At 64.3% G+C, this 22,569-nt stretch overlaps 2 protein-coding genes across 3 annotated transcripts; one reads left to right on the top strand and one right to left on the bottom strand.

The window, feature by feature from the left end:
• The first annotated feature begins 1,023 nt into the window (after positions 1-1,023).
• On the top strand, positions 1,024-8,635 carry MAPK8IP2 (mitogen-activated protein kinase 8 interacting protein 2). Its single transcript, XM_062201891.1, has 12 exons — positions 1,024-1,102; positions 1,807-1,912; positions 2,875-3,153; positions 3,259-3,352; positions 3,457-4,686; positions 4,919-4,994; positions 5,085-5,257; positions 5,358-5,467; positions 5,972-6,079; positions 6,206-6,276; positions 8,131-8,229; positions 8,563-8,635. Exons 1-12 carry the CDS (start codon positions 1,038-1,040, stop codon positions 8,633-8,635), a joined length of 2,484 nt encoding a protein of 827 aa, XP_062057875.1. The 5' UTR covers positions 1,024-1,037.
• A 10,409-nt stretch (positions 8,636-19,044) lies between these two features.
• Positions 19,045-22,298, bottom strand: ARSA (arylsulfatase A). 2 transcript variants are annotated; one of them, XM_062201890.1, is made up of 9 exons: positions 22,099-22,298; positions 21,781-22,014; positions 21,431-21,671; positions 20,746-20,964; positions 20,502-20,671; positions 20,127-20,251; positions 19,908-20,035; positions 19,598-19,700; positions 19,045-19,497 (listed from the first exon to the last, which is right to left on the bottom strand). In XM_062201890.1, the coding sequence occupies exons 2-9, from the start codon at positions 21,996-21,998 to the stop codon at positions 19,178-19,180; spliced, it is 1,524 nt and encodes a 507-aa protein (XP_062057874.1). In that variant the 5' UTR covers positions 21,999-22,014; positions 22,099-22,298; the 3' UTR covers positions 19,045-19,177. The 2 variants fall into 2 exon arrangements, with proteins under 2 accessions (XP_062057874.1, XP_062057873.1); XM_062201889.1 differs by lacking the exon at positions 22,099-22,298 and having other exon boundaries at positions 21,781-22,092.
• Between the last annotated feature and the right edge of the window lie 271 nt (positions 22,299-22,569).

Raw genomic sequence — 22,569 nt, 5'->3', positions numbered from 1 at the left:
GCACCAAGAAACGGTTTCTTTAAAGGAACGAACAGAGCTTTGGCACTGGAACTTTTCCTGGTGCCATTGCTTGCTCCTCTGTCCACACTGAGTCATGTGCACTGTGCACTGAGGGCTCAGCTCTGCCCCGGCAGCTCAAAGCCAGGCCTGAGCATTGTCCTGCAGGCAGACGTCCCTGGGGCCAGCACCCTGTGGGGGACGTAGCACCATCAGCACCCCGGAGTGGACAGCCCCACCAGCACCCTGTGGGGGACGTAGCACCATCAGCACCCCGGAGTGGACAGCCCCACCAGCACCCTGTGGGGGACAGTTTGGCCAAAATTTTCAAGGGGACAGCTCCTTCAGCACCTTCGTGGTGGACAGCTCCACCAGCACCCTGTGGGGACAGCTCCACTAGCACTCCAGAGTGGACAGCTCCACCAGCACCCTGTGGGGACAGCTCCATCAGCACCCAGGGGGAACAGCTCCGTCAGCACCCTCGGGGGAACAGCTCCTGCAGTCCTGTCCGTGGGCCGCCCAGGCCGGAATCAGCTCGCATCCGGGCTGGGACCCCTACACTTGCACTCTGAATCCGCAAGCCGCCCCCAAACCCGCGCAGCCCCCTCGAGGTTTGCGGGGCCAGACCCTGCCTGCTTCCACTTCGCCTCCGCAAGCTCCCGCCAGGCTTGCCCTGGGCGCCCCCGCACCTGCTGCCCTTCACGCAGGACCCCGTCCCCGCCCCACCAGCCCTGGCTCACCTGGGGTCCACCGGAAAAGACCTCGCCCCGCCGGCGCCTCCCCCGCCCCCTCGCTCGGCGCCCGCCCCGCCCGCGCCCCTCCCCCGCGCCCCGCCCGCGTCCCCGCGCCCCGCGCCCCGCTGCCCCTCCCGCGGCGCTGGCGCTGGCGCGGCCGCGGGCCCGGGCGGCCGAGGTGCGCGGCGCGCGGTGTCGCAGGGCGTGTCACGAGGTGAGCGGGCGAGGCCGGGGGAGGGACGCCGAGGCGCGGGGCTCGGCGCCGCGTCCCCGCCCCCGCCGCAGTCGCGGCCTCTCCCGGGGAAGATGGCGGATCGGGCGGAGATGTTTTCCCTGTCCACCTTCCACTCGCTGTCGCCGCCCGGCTGCAGGTGAGCGCCCTCCCGCCGCGCCCCTCGCGGCCCGGCCCGGCGCACCAGACCCAGGCTCGCCCCCCGTCCCCGCCGCCGCTGCGGACTCAGGCCCCGGGCGCCGCCCCAAGGCCCCGGCTGCCGCTCCCCACCCCCTACCCCTCGGCTCGGAGCCTCCGAGCTGCCCCCATTGCCCAGCCCGAGGCCCCCGCCGCTCCCCTTGGCGACCCTGCGCCGCACGCAGGCCGGGCAGCCCCGGGACGGCCGCCTGCTCGGCGGGAGGCTGCGCGCGCGGCCGGCCGGGCTGTGTCCTTTTTGGCCTTGTTGGGCCTTTGGTTGGTGGAGGGCCCCGGCGGCGAGCACGCGGGATCTTTGCCCCACTCCTGCCTCGGGGAGGGGAGGGGGCCAGCTAGCCAGGCTCTGGTGGGGGGGCTCGGCCGCTGCGTTGGCTCCCCTCCCCCTGCCGACTCCCTGGAGACTCAGGCGTGGGGGGGGGGGCCTGGGCGGAGGGGCTGCCGAGGAGAAGGGGGCAACAGTGGGGGAGGGGTGGCTCCCTGTGCGGCTTGGGTGGGGGAGGGGATCAGCTGCCGGAGAGCAGAGCTTGTGGGTCACGCGGACAGCAGGATGTGGGCCTCGGAGCCGGGAGAATCCCAGGGCCCTCTCCGGGTCCAGCAGCCGGGCAAGGACTCCGAGGCTGGGCTCCCTGACCCCGGCCTCCTCCGCAGGCCTCCCCAGGACATCAGCCTGGAAGAGTTTGACGATGAGGATCTGTCTGAGATCACTGACGACTGTGGCCTGGGCCTCAGCTACGACTCGGACCACTGTGAAAAGGTGGGGAGCGCCGCCGGGTGGCCCGGAGCAGCTTGGGGGAGGGCCTGCGTCCACTCTGCTCTGTGTTCTCGAGCAGATCTAGGGTGGCTCTGGTCTCAGCCTGGGAAGAGGGAACCAGTAGATGGCTCCTTTGCTGGGAGGCCTCGTTGCCTCTGACTGCCTCGGGCCCTCCTCTCCGAGGAAGCCCTACCCTGACCACCAGTGTCCAGGCTGTCCTCAGGTCACTTCCCAGAGGGAGCTCAGCCCTTCCGCCTGCGGTCAGCTGCGTCCCCGGCTCTGCAGCCTCCGTCTCTGTCGCCCTCCCCGGCTCCGTGTTCATTCACTCAGCGTTTCTGAGCAGCTGCCCTGTGAGGGGCGCTGGGGGCTCCCGGTGCTGGGAATGGAGCCAGCAGCTGTAGCCCGGCTGGAGGGAGGACGTGTGAGACAGTGGCCCCCCAGCACCAGGGCTGGGTCCTCAGGGGACGCAGGATGCCCCCGGGGAAGGAGTCAGTCCCAGACGAAATGTCGGCTGAAGCCTGAGGCCAGCAGGAGCTGGGCAGGTGGGGTGGGGGAGTGGAGGACAGGGATCGTAGGCAGAGGCACGGGCTGTGCCAGCAGCCCCGGGGCTGGTGCAAGCTTGGTGCGTGTCCAACGTGTGCTGTCTCCGCTTATGCAGTCGTCATGAGCCCCGCGTGCTGCTCTTGGGGATGTGGTGCCCTGACTGATGGGGCCTGATGTCTGGTGGGGGTGAGCAAGACCCCCGAGCAGCAGTCGTGCGTGTGCTGGGGTGCCGAGGGAGGCAGAGGCTGGTGTTGCACGTGAGGGGCCGGGGGGAGGGACGGTGAGGCAGAAGGCGCTGCGTGGAGCTCGGGCCTCCCCGTGTGTCTCAATAGATTTAAGCGTCTTCTGTTGCGGGGGGCAGAGGGCACTGAGGGGACGCGCCCCTGATTGGGCCCAACCTTGCTGTCTCCCTCTTCCTGCAGGACAGCCTCTCGCTGGGGCGCACGGAGCAGCCCCATCCCATCTGCTCCTTCCAGGACGACTTCCAAGAGTTTGAGATGATCGATGACAACGAAGAAGAGGAGGAGGAGGACGAAGAGGAGGAGGAGGAGGACGACGAGGAGGGCGTCAGAGAGGGCAAGGAGGGAGGTGGCCCTGGCTCCGAGGCTCTTCACCCTGAGCCACTGATCCCCTCCCCTTCGCTGGAGGAACCCCACAAGCACCGGCCCAGCACTCTCCACCTGACCACACTGGGAGCCCAGGTGAGGACCCTGCAGCAGAGCCTGGGTCGGGCACCTGGAACTGTGTGGCTGCCACAGGCGCTGGGGCTAAGCCGTCCTTAGAGGCTCTTTTCTCCTTCTGCCCAGGACTCCCTGAACAACAATGGCGGCTTCGCCCCTGCAGCCCCAGCCTCCTGGCAGGAGACTGTGCCATGTTCGCCTCCCCAGGAGCCCCTCAGAGGTGAGGGGTGGGGGCGGGGCGGCAGCTGGGGAGGGCGGGTGGTCTGTGCTGGAAGGGAGGGGGCCTGGCCCAGGACCACAGTGACCCTCCCCCCTGCACCACAGAGCTCCCCGGCCCCCTCCTGCCCACCGCTGCGGGGCCCTGTGAGGCGCAGGCACCGCTGCCCCCAGAGTGCGACTGTGAGGGGAACCGGCCGCTGGAGCCCCCGGCGCCCGGCGGGGCCTCGCCCGCCTCGGATCCCGGCATCGAGGCCGACCTGAGAAGCCGCTCCAGCGGGGGCCCTGGGGGACGGCGCAGCAGCCAGGAGTTGTCATCACCGGGCTCGGATTCCGACGAAGCCGGCGCCGCGCGGCTGGGGCGCATGATCTCGTCCATCTCGGAGACGGAGCTGGAGCTGAGCAGCGACGGGGGCAGCAGCAGTGGCCGCTCCTCCCACCTCACCAACTCCATCGAGGAGGCCTCGTCACCCGCCTCGGAGCCCGAGCCGGAGCCAGAGCCCCCCCACGAACCCCCTCGCCGGCCGGCCTTCCTGCCCGTGGGCCAGGATGACACCAACAGCGAGTATGAGTCCGGGTCCGAGTCGGAGCCGGACCTCAGCGAGGACGCCGACTCGCCCTGGCTGCTCAGCAACCTGGTGAGCCGCATGATCTCCCAGGGTTCCTCGCCTATCCGCTGCCCGGGCCAGTGCCTGTCTCCCTCGCCACGCCAGCCTGGGCCGCCTGGCAGCACCGCTGAGGACTCCCGGGGCCCCGAGGCTGGCACAGGCACAGATGGCGTGGAGCTGGTGGACATGGAGACGCTGTGCGCACCACCGCCCCCTGCCCCCGCCGCGCCCCGGCCGGACCCCGCGCAACCGGGGCCCTGCCTCTTCCTGAGCAACCCTACCCACGACACCATCACGCCGCTGTGGGCCGCCCCGGGCCACGCCACCCGCTCAGGCCGCACCTGCTCAGCCGCCTGCTCCGAGGAGGAGGATGAGGAAGACGAGGAGGAGGAGGAGGACGAAGACGATGCCGGGGACCCCGCAGGGCGGCCGGGGGGCCGAGGCACAGGCCCCACGGTGCCGCCACTGGACGCCTCGCTGGTGTACGACGCAGTCAAGTACACGCTGGTGGTGGACGAGCACACGCAGCTGGAGCTGGTGAGCCTGCGGCGCTGCGCCGGCCTGGGCACAGACAGCGAGGACAGCGGCGGCGAGGCCAGCGAGGAGGAGCCGGGGGCTGCGCTGCTGGTTAGCGATCAGGTGCCCGGGGACGCCTCTCCCGACAGCCCCGACCTCACCTTCTCCAAGAAGTTCCTGAACGTCTTTGTTAACAGCACCTCTCGGTCCTCCAGTGAGTGGTCCCTGGCCCCAGCTGCCCCACGGAGGTCCAGGGCAGCCTGAGGGTCTGGGCGTGGTCAGGCCTGAGCACTGCCCCCTTGGGCAGGGAATGGGGTGGGAAGGGCAGCTCTGCCCCCAGCCCGCCCTCCACTCAGGACCCCGGCAGGACTGGGGTGGGGTGGGGGTGGCGCCCCCCCAGGGCAGGCCTGGCAGTGCTGTCCCCACCGCCCCTCCCTGTGTCTCAGGCACCGAGTCCTTCGGCCTCTTCTCCTGTGTGGTGAACGGGGAGGAGAGAGAGCAGACTCACCGGGCCGTCTTCAGGTACAGCCTCCCTCCCGGCCACCAGCTCCCTGAGCTCGGGCCATGGATGTCACAGGACGCTGGTGGACGCGGCTCCTCCCCTGCCCACAGGTTCATCCCTCGCCACCCGGACGAGCTGGAGCTAGACGTGGACGACCCGGTGCTGGTGGAGGCCGAGGAGGATGACTTCTGGTTCCGAGGCTTCAACATGCGCACGGGAGAGCGTGGTGTGTTCCCCGCCTTCTACGCCCACGCGGTGCCGGGCCCTGCCAAAGACCTGCTGGGTGAGGCCCTGTCCCTGAGGGGGGCGTGTCACCTCAGGCCTCTCCCCCCCCCCCCCCCCCCCCCCCCCCGTCTCCTGACCTGGGCCCGTGTGACCCGCAGGGAGCAAGCGGAGCCCCTGCTGGGTGGAGCGCTTCGACGTGCAGTTCCTGGGCTCCGTGGAGGTGCCCTGTCACCAAGGCAACGGCATCCTGTGCGCAGCCATGCAGAAGGTCCGTGGGGGCAGGGCCGCCTCTGGGGAGCCTCGGGCTGCTGTAGCGGCAGCGAGGGGCCCAGGGCAGAGCTTGGCAGCTGTCCCCTCACCCCCAGGTCCTTTGGCCCGTCCAGTGGGGCCCTCGCCTTCCGGCCTGCCCCTCCTCTTCCCTTTTGAAAACCAAGCCCAATTCTCGCCCCTTCCCAGGGGTCACTACCTGACTCAGAGGACTGAGTGGACACCTGCCCACCCGCACCCCTGGGATTGAGGGCTGCAGGGTCCAGGCGGTGAGGGGCAGGGTGGGGAGCCGCCTGGTGGGAGGGCCGGGCGGGGGGGTGGGGCAGGCTGGGTGCAGAGGAGGGACTGCCCCCACCCCCCCCACCACCCTGAGGACTGACCAGATCCCTCTCCCGGCCTCGGTGCCAGGAATTTTCAGGTCTAGTCTAGAAAGACACCACCACGGGCGGAGAGGGAGGCCCTCACAGGCCCTTCAAGGCCCTCTTCTCCCCAAATTCTTCCCCAGATTGCCACTGCCCGGAAACTGACCGTCCACCTGCGCCCTCCTGCCTCCTGTGACCTTGAGATCTCTCTGCGAGGGGTCAAGCTGAGTCTGAGTGGAGGAGGGCCTGAGGTGGGGTGGGGACCTGGGGACCAGGGGGAGCTGGGGGCATGGGGGTGAGGCAGGAGGGGTCCGACTGAGGGGCAGGCCGCAGCGCAGCCCTGCCCCCGCGATCTGACCCGGGCGCCTCCACTCCAGTTCCAGCGCTGCAGCCACTTCTTCCAGATGAAAAACATCTCCTTCTGCGGCTGCCACCCCCGCAACAGCTGGTGAGAGTCTTGCCCTCCCCACGTCCCCGCAAACCTGGGGGCCACCGTACCCAGGCCCCACCCACCACCCTCAGAGCTCCACCTGCACCACCTGGTGCCCACCTGCGCTCCACCCGGGAGACATGGACCAGACAGGCTGCGGCCCTGCGTGTTAGGAGCACGGGGCATCTGTCGCATGTCCCAGAGGGGAGCCCCTTTTCCTGGGACTCGGGGAGGCAGGTGAAGTGAGCGGGGAAGCAGAGCCTTGCCAGGGAGCTGGCCATGCCCGGTGTAAGTGCGGCAGCTGGAGGGGTCACTGGGGAGCTGGGTCCTCCTGCTGGCCATAGGGGCCACAGAAGGTCCCTATGGAAGCCGGTACCCAGTCAGGCTGACCAGCTGACCATGGCTGCTGTGAACACATGACTGACCTAGGTCATCCAGGTGCCAGGTCACGATGGGAAGTGTGCACATGCAGGAGGCAGCTAGGAGGTAGGCGGTGGGCTGGGAGTGACCTCCACGCAGAGGAGATGGCAAGAGCCTGAAACAAGCTGGCATTTGCCAGAGAGACCCTAGGAAAGGCCCGGCCTGGAGCCAGTGGCTGACAGACCGTCAGGAACAAAGTGGCCAGGCAGGGTGAAGGGGAGGAGCCTCCGGCCTCCCCCCACCTCTGGGTCTCCGCAGTGGAGACGGTGAGAGGAGCCGGGTGGACGGGGACAAGCGGGGCCACTGGAGGCAGGGTTCTGGGAGGACACAGGAGAGTGTCCCGGGTCAGTGGGCCCCACGGTGAGAGAAGGAGGGGACGGTGATGACGTGAGGCGCTGCTCTGAAGGGTGAGGAGCCAGGGTGGCGTGCAGGGGCAGCCCTGAGACTGGGGGCATGTGAGGTGAACAGGGGAGGCCCGCACTGCGGGAGGGGCGTGGAGGGCGCCTGTTCCTCTCCCAAGGGAGGCTGCATGCTGGTGACCCAGCTGCAAGTCGGTGCGAGAAGAGGGTGGCCAGGCTGGCGTGGGGGTGGGCGAGGTGGCGGTGCCCATCCCAGCACGGGCCCCTGTGCGTAACCCACTGAGGCGTGGGCCAGTGGTTCTGCTTGGCTACAGTTTCAGGGCCGGGGGGGCTGGAGTCCGGTGTGCAGGAGTGACTGCCCCTCGCCGCGCCCCGCCGACAGGAACTCTGAGGTCTTGTGTGAGAAAGCAGACTCAGGAGAGGGGTGATCAAAGGCAGTGATGAGGCGGGTGGAGGAGCAGGGGTGGGACTGACGTCTCAGGTGGTGTCCGACCTGTGTCAGGGCTTGGAAAGCAGCCTGGCCCAGCAGAGGAGGCCCGAGGGAGCCCGCATCCAGCAGGAGAGGCCAGGGCCAAGGCCTCGCTCGGGCCCTGGGCAGGAAAGAGCATCGGCGGTGAGGGCTGGACGCCCTGGTGGCCAAGGAGTGAGCCCAGAGCAGGCACTGCTGCAGGGTGCCCAGAGTGGCGCCTGGCCTGAGACCAGAAAAGACATTAGAGCCTTTCAACAATGCTCATTTACTTACTTCTTTTTATTTATTTTAAGGCAGGCACAGAGAGGTCTCTGATCCACTGGTTCACTCCCCAAATACCTGCAACATAGGGGGCTGGGCCAGGACCAGGAGCTCCATCTGGGTCTCCCGACTGGGTGGCGGGAACCCAGGCACTTGAGCCATCACCTGCTGCCTCCTGAGGGGCGCGTCCGCAGCAAGCCGGACAGGAAGCAGAGCTGGGACTCCCGTGTGGGATGCAGGCATCCCGAGGGGCATCTTAACCGCTGCACCGCACCCCTGTCCCCAAGCCCTTGTCCCTCCTCTTGCTTCCAGATCCCACGGGGTGGCGCAGGTCCTGACGCCCTCCACACCATCTCCCCACAGCTATTTTGGCTTCATCACCAAGCACCCGCTGCTGAGCCGCTTCGCCTGCCATGTCTTTGTCTCACAGGAGTCCATGAGGCCCGTGGCGCAGAGTGTGGGGTGAGTGGGTCCCGGGGTGGGAGTGCTCTGGCTTTGGGCAGGGCTACGAGGATGGGGTGGGGAGGTGAGCAGGTGGGGCAGAAGTCTTGCAGCAGGTCTGGGGAGGGGGCCCTGGAGATGGGGAGTGACGAGGTGGGAGTGGGAGAGCCAGGCGGGAAAGGGCACCAGTGCACAGGCAGGGGCTGGCCGGGAGAGCTGAGGATTGGACTGTGGGGTGACATGGCCATGTCCTGGTGGGTAGGGGACCGTGGGAGGCTCAAGTGAGGGAGGAAGGAGGGAGAGCCGGTGGGGGGACTTCTGAGGCCGCTGGGGTTGAGGACCATCTCCCTGCAGCCGCGCCTTCCTGGAGTACTACCAGGAGCACCTGGCCTACGCCTGCCCCACGGAGGACATCTACCTGGAGTAGCTGCCTGCCTTCCCGCCCCTCAGCCTGGGCCCGGCCGGCGGCTTTGGCGAGGACTGGACTGGGGGCACGTGAGGCCTTACGTCTGTGGGAGTCTCGGGGCCACAGTGCTCGTCCTAGATCCCCGGGGGTGATGGAGCCCCTGTGCCCCCCACTTTTCCTCTGATCGTCCCTCGTCACCCCCCTTCCCTCTCTGTGCCTGCAAACCTTGCCCTCTGCTCTTTCCTTTGGGGTTAGAACTTCAGGAGGTGTGGAGGGAGGCAAGGCTCTGTTGGTGCCAGTGACACCAGGCACCCAAATGATCCCCTCCCCCGTGATTTATAAAGGAATTTTAATTTTTATAGTACATCTCAAGGGGTCATCCCTTCCGTGACCTCGGACAAAGAGAGGCCTCCCCCACCCCACGGGGAGCACAGGGGAAGCAGGGGTTCCGAGGGAGTGTGGGGCAGCTCGAGTGGCCCCTGATGCTGCCCAGGCCCCGGACTCTGCTGGGAGGGTCCTCCTCCGGCCCCACACCGTCATCCGCTTGCTGCTGCTAACGCGCCCTGCAGCCCAGTGCGCTCCCCACGCAGGCCGCTCGCTGCCGTGGCCTCAATAAACTCTATGCTTGGTGTGACCCTGGCTGTTTGTAAGGGGTGCCCAGGTATGGGGCCAGGTGCCTGGGTGCTGCCCAGGGCAGTGGGGATGGAGCCCTCCAGGGCGTCCTGAAATTGCACAGGCTCTGCGGTGCTGCCTGGGGCCTCGGCTGAAGCTCCATGGTGGAGGCACCCCAGGGCCTCCCCAATCCCCCTCTGCTGTCTGCAGAGGGGGCTGAGATGGGAGAGCAAGCCCTGGCCATAGATGCGGGCGCCCTGGGCTGGGAGCTGGTGGGGCTCAGATGAGTGTGCGTGAGTGTGTGTGTGGGGAGACATGAACTTCTTGAAAAACAATCTACTAAATGTTAAAGTTAGAATTAAAAAATTCCTCATGGAAAGCCAGGAGAAAACAGATGAGTATTTTTGTGAGGCCCTTAGACAACCCGGCAAGGCCCTTGGGACCCCCAGGTGCGCTCCAGGTGGAGCACCTGGTAGCGTGGCGGTCGGTCCCCGAGGGTGGCCTTGGTCCCTCCCCGAGCGCAGGAAGACAGCAGGTGTAACTGTGGATGGCAGTGTCACAAAGGGAGGCACTGTGCCTCCCCCAGGCGCCCGTGAGCTGACGGGCAGAGTTGTGGCGCCGGGTCCCGTCAGGCACCACCCGTGCACACTGGCCAGGGGAGCGAGCCCAGGCCGGCCGTCGTACAGTGGCCATGCAGCTTTTTAACCAGCGTATCAGAAACTCCTGGAATCACTCTGAAGGAGGACTGGCGTTTGTGAGACCCCCTGCCGGTAACAGTAAGTTGTGACGAGAAGGCCCCTGGCTGTGTCCGTGTGGAACTAAGAGGGGTAGCAGCCACCCACCTGCCCTTACCCCCTGCCTCTCACTCCATCCACACTCGGCCATACCGGCCCCTGCTTCCAGCAGGCATCTAGTGTTGCCGTCAAGGTGACCTTTCCCGCAGGGTGGCCCTGAGGACGGCAGCTGGACATGCCCAGTGCCTGTATGCCCACTTCCTCTCCCGGGCCTCCTGGTTCCCTCCAGGGCCCACCTGGGCTGGGTCCCGGGTTCTCATGGGCTTCGTCCCCAACCCCCCAGACGTGGGAGCGTCTGTGCTGAGGGCCCACGCCCCGTCCTGTGCTGCACTAACTCCCAGCTGCAGCTGGTCTCAAGGGCCCACCCTGGACTGGTCTGAGAACCACCGGGAAGGGTGCTGTGGATGCCAGTGTCACTGCGGCTAACAGCAGCCCAGCCGGTCCCTCGCCCTGCTTGTCCAGTTGTTCCTGAGCTGCTGCACCTGACCCTCATCGCTACCTGTTCCCCGCACTCTCCCCCGCTGCCCCACCGCCCGCATCCAGGTTCCTCCTGGATCCTTTTTTGTGCCTCTGATGGCCTCCTCCCTGCTCCCACCTCCTCCTGCAAATCCACCTGGGCTTGCATCCAGACCAGGAATTTTCCACAAACACCCGAGCAGATCGCTCCGCCTCCCCTACTGCAGCAGCCTGGCCCCCCGGCCCCCGCTTCCGGCAGCACCTGCTTTGTTGCACTGGGCGTCCTCCCCGTCGCGTCCGGTGGTCCTGCCTGAAGCTGGTGTCACGCCTGGTCCTTGCCCCGGGACGGACTTCCCTGCACACCAAGCTTTCTACAGGGAAGTGTCACGGCATTCTTGTCTGAAATGGTGACAGCGGAGTGACAGGTGCGCGCCCTGGCAGGGTGGTGCCTGGGCTTGATGCCGGCTGCGGCTGTGGGTGCGGCTCCGGCTCCGGCTCCGGCTTCCTGCTGATTCAGCCCCTGGAAGGCAGCAGTGATGTCTCAAGTACCTGGGTCCCTGCCGCCCACTTGGGAGAGCTGGACTGGGGTCTAGGGTCCTGGCCTCAGCCCATCCCTGCCTTGGCTGTTGTGGGCAGGCATTTGAGGAGTGAGCCAGCAGAGGGAACGTCTCTGTGTGTCTGTACTTGGCTCTCCACATTTTAAAGACAATGAAAGCATAACAGTAATTTCAGTATCGACCGAGAGAGTTCACCAGATCAGTGTATGTTTACCTAACTGAAGCACCAGGCAGCTGTGAGACCGTGTGCTTGCTAACGTTTTGTAGTAATACAGACGTATTTATGATGCTATCATAGAAATAAATATGTAGACTCGTGCGTGGTGTGCTAGAGACCATGTGCTGGGAACGTGGAGGGGCGTGGCGTCGGCAGTCACTGCTGGGGTGGGCGGGGCCGGGCGAGACTCCCCCACCTTCTCTGCAGGGAGGACGTCCTACTTGCGGGCATCATGGGCTGCTTACCAGAGACTCCAGATGCAAACAGAAACGTGCACAGAAACACTAAAATGAACAAGTAAAGATGTACGAGCCAAATGCAAGCAAAAAAGCCACCTGGCCACCGTGGAGCACTCGCCTCATGGGGTGGCCACAAGGCCACAGGCAGCAGTGCAGCAGCTCTGAGCGCCCCAGAAGGCGCAGGGTCCCTGCACATACAGGGCAGCTCGTGGTCTTTGGAGACATCTGGGGATTGCAGGACAGGTTACAACCCACTCTGCGGGAGGATGGCCAGTGCTAATATTTTGGTGAGTTCCCAGGCTCCTTTCTGCCTGTGGATTCTGTTCTGTCTGAAGCCAGAGGGAGACCAGGGTATGCAGGAGGCACTTCAGGCAAAGGTTAGCATGGGGCAGCAGAGGTCACCCTGACGAAGCACCGGAGCAGTGGGCACACAACCACGGCCGTCCCACATCCGCCCCCTTGTTGGAGGCAACAGACTGACAGATGTGTGACTCGTGAGCGCAAGAAAAAGGGAAAAAATAAAATCCTGGTTTACAATGAAAACAGATTTGAGACGTAACTAATAATAAAATAAGCCCGTCTGCACAGTGGGGTTGATGTCCTATGGAGCCCCTCATTCACTTTGGATGTGGACGGAAACACCCCAACAGTGGTCCTGTCGAGACTGGGCTGGACCACGGGGTCTGCAGTGGATGGCAGGGGATACCCTGAGGGGCAGGCTCCTTGCCTCCATCCTGTGCCTCGAGTGAGGACCTATCCTCAGGATTGCAGGAGGGCTGCTGTGGCCCCAAGCACTGTGCTCAACTTCCAGGCAAGAGGAAGTTCAGGGGCGAGGGGACAGAGGCCCACTGCGTGCTGAACGGAGGTGTGGGCAGGAGGAAAAGCCGGTGTGAGGCAGTCCTGGGGAAGGGGCCTCCCTGAGCCCAAGGGGAAGTGGGGACGTGCCCCCACTGCTTCTCGGCCCTTGCTGGGTGAGGGCTGCCCCCAGCGTGTTCGCTCTCTGCCGCCCTGAGCAGCTCCCTGCCAGCTGAGAGGGGTGAAGATGCTGTGGGGCCGGCGCTCAGCCTCGCGGTTGACACGCGCGCCCGCCCTGCAGGCTGGGCCTGAGGCCTGCCACCTCCTGATCCCAGGCTGCTACTGCACACCCTCGAAGGCAGCAGTGATGGCCCAAGTCCCCGGGTCCCTAACACCCACATGGGCAACCCCGAGGGAGTTCCTGCCTCTTGGCTTAGACCTGGCCCAGCCCTGACTGTTGTAGGCATTTGTGGAGTGAACCAGTGGAAGGGAAATCTCTGCCTGTTCCTCTCTCTCTTTCTCTCAACCTCTCTCTTCCTCCCCAACCCCCCCAATCCCGGGACCACCCATCCCACATCCAAGACCTGTACCCAGGCTTCTGAGCCATCAAAGCCGAGTGGTGGCTCTGATGTCCACAACAGAGACAGAGAAAGTAACCTGTGGCCAGCGAGCAAGACGTTCTGCCTACTGAGTGGGCCACCCAGAGGTTCCCCAAGCAGGAGGTGGGCGGTGGGGAAGACGGACGTCAGGAAGCATTGCCCTTGTGCTGAGCAGTGTGGAACACCAGGCACAGCACCCCAGAGGTCATGGCCCTGAGCTGGTCTCCCCTGCTGGGGACAGGTGCAGGTGGAATTGGCATAAAACCCAGCACACAGCCCTTGCCTACCTGTCTCTCGCCCTGCAGCCCAAGGCCATGCACGCAGTGTCAGCCTGAACCTCGCCCCGTGAGTGGAGAGGAGCCCTCTCCCATAGCAGTTCTAAAACATCCCTGCTGCCATTTGAGCTGACTACCAAAGGACCGCTTTGCTTTGATTTCTTGTTTCCTTTATGCAAATCCGGAGAGAGAGGAGCAGTCGGCCCCTGGTGTTTCCCAGGCCTCTGTCCGGTGGGAACCCGCCGTCTGCAGTCCACACGTAAGGGGGCCCAGGCGAGCTTTGCAGAGTGGTGCCACTGACCTCTGCAGGGCGGGCCTTGCTCTCAGGGTCAGCCGAGGGACGCAGAAGCGACTCTGGGGGTCTCACACCCACCACAACCCCTCACTTCCCTTGGGAACACCTTGGCAAGACACGACGGGGAAGTTCACGCTGGGAGGCGGCTCAGATCGGGGCTTGTCCAGTCAGCAGTGACAAGGGGAGGAAGGGAGTCAAGTGTCCAGACTGGGAGGGCGTGGCAGGGTGGGTGGGGGGTATCCCAGGAAGCAGCCTCTGCCTCCAACCCCACGAACTGCAGATCTCTCTGCTGGGTCTGTGTTGGCCTAACTCTTGTCTCCCAGCACACACTTGCTGGGATTAGAGCGTGGGGTGTTAATATTTATTTTCGTCCTACACCAATTATTCTGTGGTCAGAGCTGACTACAGAAGCTGACTCTGGTAAGTTAACCAACAGGAAATGTACTGGAGGATGCGGGGCACTGGAGAGGGGATATGACAGTCTTGGGAGATGGGTGGGCAGCCACTGTGGACAGGAACTGACCCCACCCCCTGCAGATGTGCTGGCTCTGGGCTCCCAGCCCCATGAGGCTGCCTGGGGCGGGGGCAGAGTCCCCACAGGGAGTCAAGCACACCTTGAGGAGGGCAGGCTGTGGACACGGCACAGCTACGGGTGCTGCTTGTTCCGTTTCCTTACTGTTTCCAAAACGCCAGGAAGGTGTTTCCACCCTGGATGTGGGATCCTGGACGCGGGCACCCCAAGCTGATCCTCCCTCCAGGGCTTGCAGCGCCCCCTGCGTATCATTTCTCTGGGACTGCTGGGAGACGCCGGGCTCTCCCTGGTTGGAGAGGGACCTGGGAGCTACCACAGCGGTGCGATGGATGCCGGAACCCACCAGAGGCAGCCGCCTTGAGCGGGGTCTTCTTCACACAAAGTGGCTGAGGAGGCTGGGGGGCTTCGTGACTGCTGCCCCCTGGCCCCGGCCCAGGCCCCAGGGGTGAGGGGACACACGGGACATCCCAAAGGCAGTGTGAGTTGAGCTCAACAGCCAGGGTTAACATGCTGTTTGCAGGCCACAGAGCAGGATGAGGGGTGGGGACGCCCAACCCTAGCACAGCTGACCCGAGGCCAGGCTACACTGGCAGTGCCCCACCGAGAACTTGAGGAGACAAATCTAGGAGACAGTGCTGTGCACGCCCCCTTCTGGTCACGGAGAAGCAGGTGAGCGGGTAAGAAAGGAGGGGCTCCCCCTGCAGGTGCTGCCAATCACAGCATTATCTCAGGGGAAACCAGGGAGCCAACATGTCCCTGCAGAAGCTGCGCCGTGGGGACGCAGAGGCACAGGCAGCCTAGCTGAGGGTTACTGCAGGCTCACACAGAAAGGTGCTGGTTTTTTTTTTAAATTAACTTTTTTTTTTTTTAACAGGCAGAGTTAGACAGTGAGAGAGAGAGACAGAGAGAAAGGTCTTCCTTCCATTGGTTCACCCCCCAAATGGCTGCTATGGCCAGCGCGCTGCGCCGATCCGAAGCCAGGAGCCAGGCGCTTCTCCTGGTCTCCCATGCGGGTGCAGGGTCCAAGCACCTGGGCCATCCTCCACTGCCTTCCAGGGCCACAGCAGAAAGCTGGACTGGAAGAGGAGCAACCGGGACAGAATCTGGCGTCCCAACCTGGACTAGAACCCGGGGTGCCGGTGCCGCAGGTGGAGGATTAGCCTATTGAGCCATGGCGCCGGTCTTAATTTACTTTATTGTTGTCAATCTCCTAGAATTGTTATAAGGATGAAGTGAACTAATCATTGTAAGGTATGTAAAAGACCTCCTGACACATAATGAGAGCTCTACCATATTCTTTTTTAAAAAAGCATTTTAGGGATCAGCGCTGTGGTGCAGCGGGTTAACGCCCTAGCCTGCAGCGCTGGCATCCCATATGGGCGCTGGTTTGAGATCTGGCTGCTCCACTTCCCATCCAGCTCTGCTATGGCCTGGGAAAGTAGTGGAAGATGGCCCAAGTGCTTGGGCCCCTGCACCCATGTGGGAGGCCCGGACAAAGCTCCTTGCTCCTGGCTTCAGATTGGCACAGCTCCGGCCATTACGGCCAATGGGGAGTGAACCAGCAGATGGAAGACCTCTCTCTCTTCCTGCCTGTCCTCTCTGTGTAATTATTTCAAATAAATAAATAAATGTTTTTAAAAAAGCATCTTAGAATAATTTTAAATTTACAAAACAAGAATTCTGAAAGGGGCTGTTTTTAAATCAGCAACAGGGGCTGGCCCGGTGACGTGAGCATCCCTTGTGGGCGCCAGTTCACGTCCCGGCTGCTCCACTTCTGACCCATCTCCCCACTAACGTGCCTGGGAAAGCAGCAGCAGATGGCTCAAGTGCTCGGACCACTGCACCCACGTGGCAGACCCAGCTGGAGTTCCAGGCTGCTGGCTTTGGCTTGGCCCAGCCTGGCCATTGCGGGCATTTAGAGAGTCATCCAGTGGATGGAAAATCTGTCTCTAACTCTGCCTTTATAAAGATTTATTTATTTATTTAAAAGTCCGAGTTACAGAGAGAGAGAGGTCTTCCATCCGATGGTTCATTCCCCAATTGGCTGCAACGGCCAGAGCTATGCTGATCCAAAGCCAGGAGCCAGGAGTTTCTTTCTGGTCTCCCACGTGGGTGCAGGGGCCCAAGGACTTGAGCCATCCTGTACTGCCTTCCCAGGCCACAGCAGAGAGCTGGATCAGAAGTGGAGCAGCTGGTCTCAAACCGGCGCCCATATGGGATTGCTGGCGCTTCAGGCCAGGGCGTTAACCCACAGTACCACAGCCTCGGCCCCAATATAAATATTTTTTTAAAAAGCAGCAGCGCAAAGAAAGTGCAGGGTCATAGTAACTGTGTCTGCAAATGTGCCTGTGTGAGTGTGTAGGCGTGTGTGCCCATGTGCAAGCACATGCGTGCGTGTGGGTATGTGCATGTGTGCATTTGCATATGTGTGTGCCTTAGGAAATGGGTGCAGGGGCCCGAAACAGCTCAGTGATGAAAAACAAGCATTTTTGCTTGAAAACGGATCACAGCAAAGCCTGAAGAGGAATGGGGAGGTACTTCCCAGTTACGCTCTGCACCACCGGGGCCTCTTCCTTTGGAGCACTCCTCACAGTGCATATGTTTACTGAAACATAAAATGATATCAAATACGGAGAATCCAAGGGCGCAGCCTGAAATCTCTACCTGTGTGTCTTCACCATTACGACGCCCAACGCAGAGGACGTCTGTAGCGCTGGTGTCTGCACATGCGCTGCGCACGCACACGCCCGGCCCCACAAGAGGCAGTGGCTCCAGCTGAGCCTACGTGCGTCTACGTCCCAGGGCGAAGCTCTCTGCCCGTGGTGGCCTGCAGGCACTGCAGGAGCAGGTTGGTCTCCCCAGGCCCCGTGCACACTGCCTGAGGAAAGCGGCTGCCTACAGGCTGCACCTGGCTGGTAGCACTCAGAGTTCTTGCTGGAGGGCTGGTCTTTGGGGTTGTTTGGAGAAAGCCCAGGGGACAAGAACTGAGAGCCAGGTGCCAGAGGAGGAAGGGCCCATAGCCTGAAGGAAAGCACGCAGACCCAGCCTGCCCTGGTTGTTTACTGGGGGTCTTGCACGCAGACCCAGCCTGCCCGGGGTTGTCTACTGGGGGTCTTGCACGCAGGCCCAGCGCTGCCCTGGTTGCTTACTGGGGATCTTGCACACAGACCCAGCCTGCCTGGGGTTGTTTACTGGGGGTCTTGCACGCAGACCCAACACTGCCCTGGTTGTTTACTGGGGGTCTTGCACGCAGACCCAGCGCTGCCCTGGTTGCTTACTGGGGGTCTTGCACGCAGACCCAGCGCTGCCCTGGTTGCTTACTGGGGATCTTGCACACAGACCCAGCCTGCCCTGGTTGTTTACTGGGGGTCTTGCACGCAGACCCAGCGCTGCCCTGGTTGTCTACTGGGGGTCTTGCACGCAGACCCAGCGCTGCCCTGGTTGTCTACTGGGGGTCTTGCACGCAGACCCAACACTGCCCTGGTTGTCTACTGGGGGTCTTGCACGCAGACCCAGCACTGCCCTGGTTGTTTACTGGGGGTCTTGCACGCAGACCCAGTGCTGCCCTGGTTGCTTACTGGGGGTCTTGCACGCACACCCAGCCTGCCCGGGGTTGTTTACTGGGGGTCTTGCACACAGACCCAGCCTGCCCGGGGTTGTTTTTTGGGGGGACTTGCAGACAGAAGCGTCCTCTGGGGCACCTGCCACAAGGAAGGAAAACAGACGTTCACAAAGGTGGCCTGTGGCCAACCAGAGCACACCTGGGCTTACTCTACCTCTTAAGACATTGGAGCATCAGGTAAGAAGATTGGGTAGAGTGATAAGTTAGGCTAAGGATTTGACTTGCCAATCACAGGACTCGGCTGACCTCCAGGGGCACCTGGAGGGCAAGACCGCCATCGTGCCGAAGATGGCAGTCGCGTCCACGTCCAGGCCGGCTGTGGTTCCGTGCAGCTGAACCCCTCAGCGACACACAGACCCTGCGTGTGCCTCAGGTCCGTCCTGTCCTCACCCCACACCAAGATGCACCTGGGCCACCCCCTCCACTCAGCTCTGACCCTGAGAGCTGTGAGGAACCTGGAGGGGTCTGGGCACTGACAGCAAAGCTCACACAGGTACACCCACACCGCCACCAGCAAGGCAGCTGGTGGAGGCCACGGGCAGCGCTTTGGCAGGCAGACAGCTGGGGACCCTGGCTTAGCAGCTACAAGACCACCAGTCAGGGCCAATGACTACTCCAAACTTCCTGACTTGTGGTCACTCCTGGCCCAACCCCAGGACGACTGGCTCAGCCCGGTCACTACCCTCCTGCCCATCATGGAGAGAAGCGGCTCATGAGCAAGGCAGGGGCAGCTGTTTGCTTGCTGTGTGGATGTCATCCGGACGGGGTGCCTGGCCTCAGCTCAGGCTGCTGGACAGAGGCGGCGGACAGCAGGTGCCCTCCCCAGGGGAAGCCAGAGCCAAGGCAGCACGGTGCTGGTGGGGGAACAGCCCGGTGACAGTACAGCAGGTCACCCAGACACTCTGGGCGTCACTCTGAGCATAGAGGGGAGTCTGGGGATGTGCTAGGACATCACTTTGCTGGGTTGGAAATGGCAAGTCCTGGGTCAAAGGTGAACCCACGAGCCAGGAGGGACGTATTGTCCAACGCAGGCTCAGGGAAGGGTGGAGGCGGCCCTAAAAGGCTCTTGGGAGTGGCTGCTGTGCCTCCAGGCCCTCCCAGGAATGTGCCTTCCTTCAGGTGGTGTGAGAGGGACCTGTGCTCCAGGTCCCACGCCCACAGGAACACTCCCCCTGCAGAACCCCCGCCAGGGCGCTGCGTCTTTGTGCCCTTCTGACCCCTGGGCCCTCCCGCCTCCCACCCCACCCCCACCCCATTCCTCCCTCGAGTGGATGTGTGCAGGGGGCTCCGACACGTGGATCACAAGGTGGCGGACAGCTGCTGGGCTTCCCAGCTGAGTGACCCTCACGAACGCTGTAGCTCTCTGTGCCTGTACCGGGCGCAGCAGCACCTCACTGAGTTCCTACACAGATCGCATCCATGACGACACCTGCAAGTCTCAGCTGGTGTGATTTCATTTGTAGGAACAAACGCCCACACACAGCTGTCCCCTCCCCCTCACCTGCCCGGGCAGGGCCAGGGGACCTGGGCCGGCCTCAAAGGGTCCCCCATGTGGACGTGGCCAGTGCCCTCAGGGCTGGGAGTCGGGGCAGTGGCAGCACACGGGGCGGGGGGTGCAGCTGGGCTGGCAGCAGATCTGCAGAGTGGGGTCTTCACCCCGGGCCATCTGGCTGGTGCCAAAGGTCATGGACGCATCAAACTCGGCCTTGAGCAGTTGGAGATGCTTCACGGCCTGCAGTGCCTCTGCCGGGACCTCGGCCACGCCCTCCAGGAGGTTGTAGTTCTCACCGGGGTCCTCAGACAGGTCGTAGAGCAGTGGTGGCTCGTGGGCGGTCAGAGGGCTGGAGGCATGGCAGGCAGCGTCTGCGGTGGTGTCGCTGTGTGGGGAGCCTGGGGAGAGGGCGGATTCTGTGTGCGGCTCAAGGGCAAAAGGAGAGGCCGGCACTGTTTCGGAGCTGGGGGCAGGGGAGAGGGACCAGGGAGAAGTTACCCTGGGTGAAGAAGTGAGCCTTGTACTTCCCACTCCGAACAGCAAAGACTCCGCGGACTTCATCGGGGAAGGCCGAGTAGAAGAAGAGGGAGTTCCGAGGGCTCTGCGGGCACAGTCAAGCCGCGGATGGCGAGGGGCCCCGGGCACTGCCCACCCAAAACTGCTGGTCCTGTGCAGGCCCTGGCTGTGCACTTCCCAAACCTGGGTGGGGACAGCACTCAGCTGTCACTCAGCAACGGAGACCTGAAGCAGACTCGCAGGCGTTGCCCAAGGGTGCTGAGGAGTTGGAAACAGGGGTCACTGGCTCTACCTTGCCTGTGCCCAGCAGCAGGGGACTGAGGTCAAAGCCATCCAAGGTGACGTTGGGCAGCGGGGCCCCAGCCAGGGATGCCAGCGTGGGCAGCAGGTCCAGGGAGCTGGCCAGCTCGTGGGTCACACCTGGTGCAGAGGAATGGTCAGTTACCCTGTTTTTCATCAAGGCTGGGGAGGCGGGGCCTGGAGTCCACAAGGAGAGAGCTGGAGGACTGACCAGGAGTGATGCGGCCTGGCCAGAAGGCCAAGGCAGGCTCCCGGACGCCTCCCTCGAAGGTCGTGCCCTTCCCGCAGCGCAGGAGGCCAGAGCAGCCTCCGCGGGACATACGCATGGTTTCAGGCCTGGGACACAAAAGGAGGTGGTCAGCGGTGAGGTACCCAGGGCCTCTGACTCTCACTTCTGAGTTCCAACCTTGCCCAGAAATGACCAGAACATGCCCATGGCTCCCCTCAGCTGACCTACCAACACCAGTACCTCTGTGTACCCGTGGGCCCCACGTCCCTGACCACATCTCTGGGTCACTGTCCCCTGCCAGTGTGTCCTGAGACCCTAACCCAGCACCGAAGAACCCAGACCCTGGCCCCAGCATACCCATTGTCTGCAGTGAAGATGACCAGTGTCTCTCCGAGCAGCCCCAGGTCCCCCACGGCCGTCATCAGGGCCCCCACGGCAGCATCCAGCTCCATCAGGGAGTCCCCAAAGGGCCCACGGCCTGAGCGGCCTGCGAAGCTATGCCCACTAAACTGGGGGTAGTGGGTGTGCTGGGGGCAGAGACTGGAGTTAGCATTGAGTAGGGGTCACAGGCAGCCAGGAGGGCAGGGCCAGGGTCACTCACGTGGGAAGCGTAGTACAGGAAGAATGGACGGCCCTGGCGCTGGGCGTCGGCCATGAGGTCGCGGGCGAAAGCCACGTAGCGGGCTTCCAGTCCAGGCAGCCAAGGGGGCTGTGCCTCCACAGACAGGTTGGCCAACAGTGGGATGGGAACCAGGCCCTGGTCACAGCCACCATCACAGGGAGTGGCCGGTGGGAAGCAGGTCAGGTTCTGGCAGGGGCCCTGGCGGAGAGAGGTCCAGTGAGGGCCCTGGTGGCTCCCTACCTGGCCATGGGAGTAGGGTAGAGGGGGCAGGGAGGGCTCTGGTGGCTCCCTACCTGGTCATGGGAGTAGGGTAGAGGGGGCAGGGAGGGCCCTGGTGGCTCCGTACCTGGCCATGGGTGTAGGGCAGAGGGGGCAGGGAGGGCTCTGGTGGCTCCCTACCTGGCCATGGGTGTAGGGTAGAGGGGGCAGGGAGGGCTCTGGTGGCTCCCTACCTGGCCATGGGTGTAGGGTAGAGGGGGCAGCGAGGGCCCTGGTGGCTCCCTACCTGGCCATGGGTGTAGGGCAGAGGGGGCAGCGAGGGCTCTGGTGGCTCCCTACCTGGCCATGGGAGTAGGGTAGAGGGGGCAGGGAGGGCCCTGGTGGCTCCCTACCTGGTCATGGGAGTAGGGTAGAGGGGGCAGGGAGGGCCCTGGTGGCTCCCTACCTGGTCATGGGAGTAAGGGATACCCAGGAAGCGGTGGAAGCCCTGATGGGGGGGCAGGAAGGCCCCCTCCGGCCCCACCCCAAGGTGCCATTTGCCGGCCATCCCTGTGAGGTAGCCTCGAGCAGACAGGACTTCAGCCAATGTCACCTCCTCCAGGGGCAGGCCGCCCCGGGAGCTGGGCTCCAGGACTCCAGGGTACATGCCCATCCGGACTGGGACCCGGCCGGTCAGGAGCGCAGCCCTGCAGCACAGGTGAGCTCCGTGAGACAGACGAGGCAGGCCCCTCCGCTCCGCACCCGCACCCCGGAGCCTAGCCGGCAGCAGCGGACCGGCGGGAGGGCCCTGCTCACCGGGAGGGTGTGCACAGAGACACGGGGACGTAGAAGTCCGTGAAGCGCAGACCCCCTGCGGCCAGCTGGTCCAGGTTGGGGGTGGTCGAGCTGGGGTGTCCGTAGGAGCCCAGGTCCCCATAGCCCAGGTCATCAGCAAAGATCAGCACAATGTTAGGGGGGCTGGCAGAGGCCAGGCCCGCAGCCAAGGCCAGAGTGAGGGTCCACAGTGCTCGCATGGCGCGGGGCAGACGCCTGGCGGGGAGGACAAGGCTGGTCCGCCGGGCTCTTCCCCAGACCCCCGGGCCCTCAGACCGCCGGCCTGGAGCCCCCGCGGACCTGACGGAACCCAGCACGCCGCGGCCGGGAGGTAACGCCCCCAGGCCCCCAAGGACCGGGACGCCCTCGGAGTCTCGCGCGGACACCGACGCTCCTCGCCGACAGGCCCCGGCCCGGCCTCAGCGGCAGAAGTCACATGACAGGGCCCGGCGGAACCGAGCCGAGCAGCGCAGGGTCTCCGACCGCGGCCGCGGCGCCCGCGCTGCGCTTCCGCCTCCGCGCGCCCCGCCCCTCCGGCCCCGCCCCGTGACCCCGTGACCCCGCGACTGGGGCCCCGGGGCTGAGGCAGCTGGGGCGGCGGGACGCAGCGCAGGGGCCGAGGCCGGGTCAGGAGGGGCCGGAGCGGGACTCAAGACCCGTCCTGCGCCGACGTGAGGCGGAAGCGGACGGCGGGCGTGGGCGGCGTGCGGCGCGCGATGGCCCGCGGACCCCGCCGGCGCCCCGAGGCCGTTGGCGACTGCGCGCGCGGGG

This window comes from Lepus europaeus, chromosome 10 (assembly GCF_033115175.1).
Source record: "Lepus europaeus isolate LE1 chromosome 10, mLepTim1.pri, whole genome shotgun sequence".
In the NCBI taxonomy this organism is placed as follows: domain Eukaryota; kingdom Metazoa; phylum Chordata; class Mammalia; order Lagomorpha; family Leporidae; genus Lepus; species Lepus europaeus.
This window is presented reverse-complemented; position numbering and strand designations above follow the sequence as displayed.

Coding starts and splice junctions, on each gene's coding strand:
- MAPK8IP2 (XM_062201891.1), top strand. CDS start 1,038: ATGGCGGATCGGGCGGAGATGTTTTCCCTGTCCACCTTCCACTCGCTG. Junction 4,995..5,084: donor ACTCACCGGGCCGTCTTCAG/GTACAGCCTCCC, acceptor CCCTGCCCACAG/GTTCATCCCTCGCCACCCGG. Junction 5,258..5,357: donor CCCTGCCAAAGACCTGCTGG/GTGAGGCCCTGT, acceptor TGTGACCCGCAG/GGAGCAAGCGGAGCCCCTGC.
- ARSA (XM_062201890.1), bottom strand. CDS start 21,998: ATGCGAGCACTGTGGACCCTCACTCTGGCCTTGGCTGCGGGCCTGGCC. Junction 20,252..20,501: donor ATCTTCACTGCAGACAATGG/GTATGCTGGGGC, acceptor TTTGTGTCCCAG/GCCTGAAACCATGCGTATGT. Junction 19,701..19,907: donor TGCTGCTGGGCACAGGCAAG/GTAGAGCCAGTG, acceptor CTGTGCCCGCAG/AGCCCTCGGAACTCCCTCTT.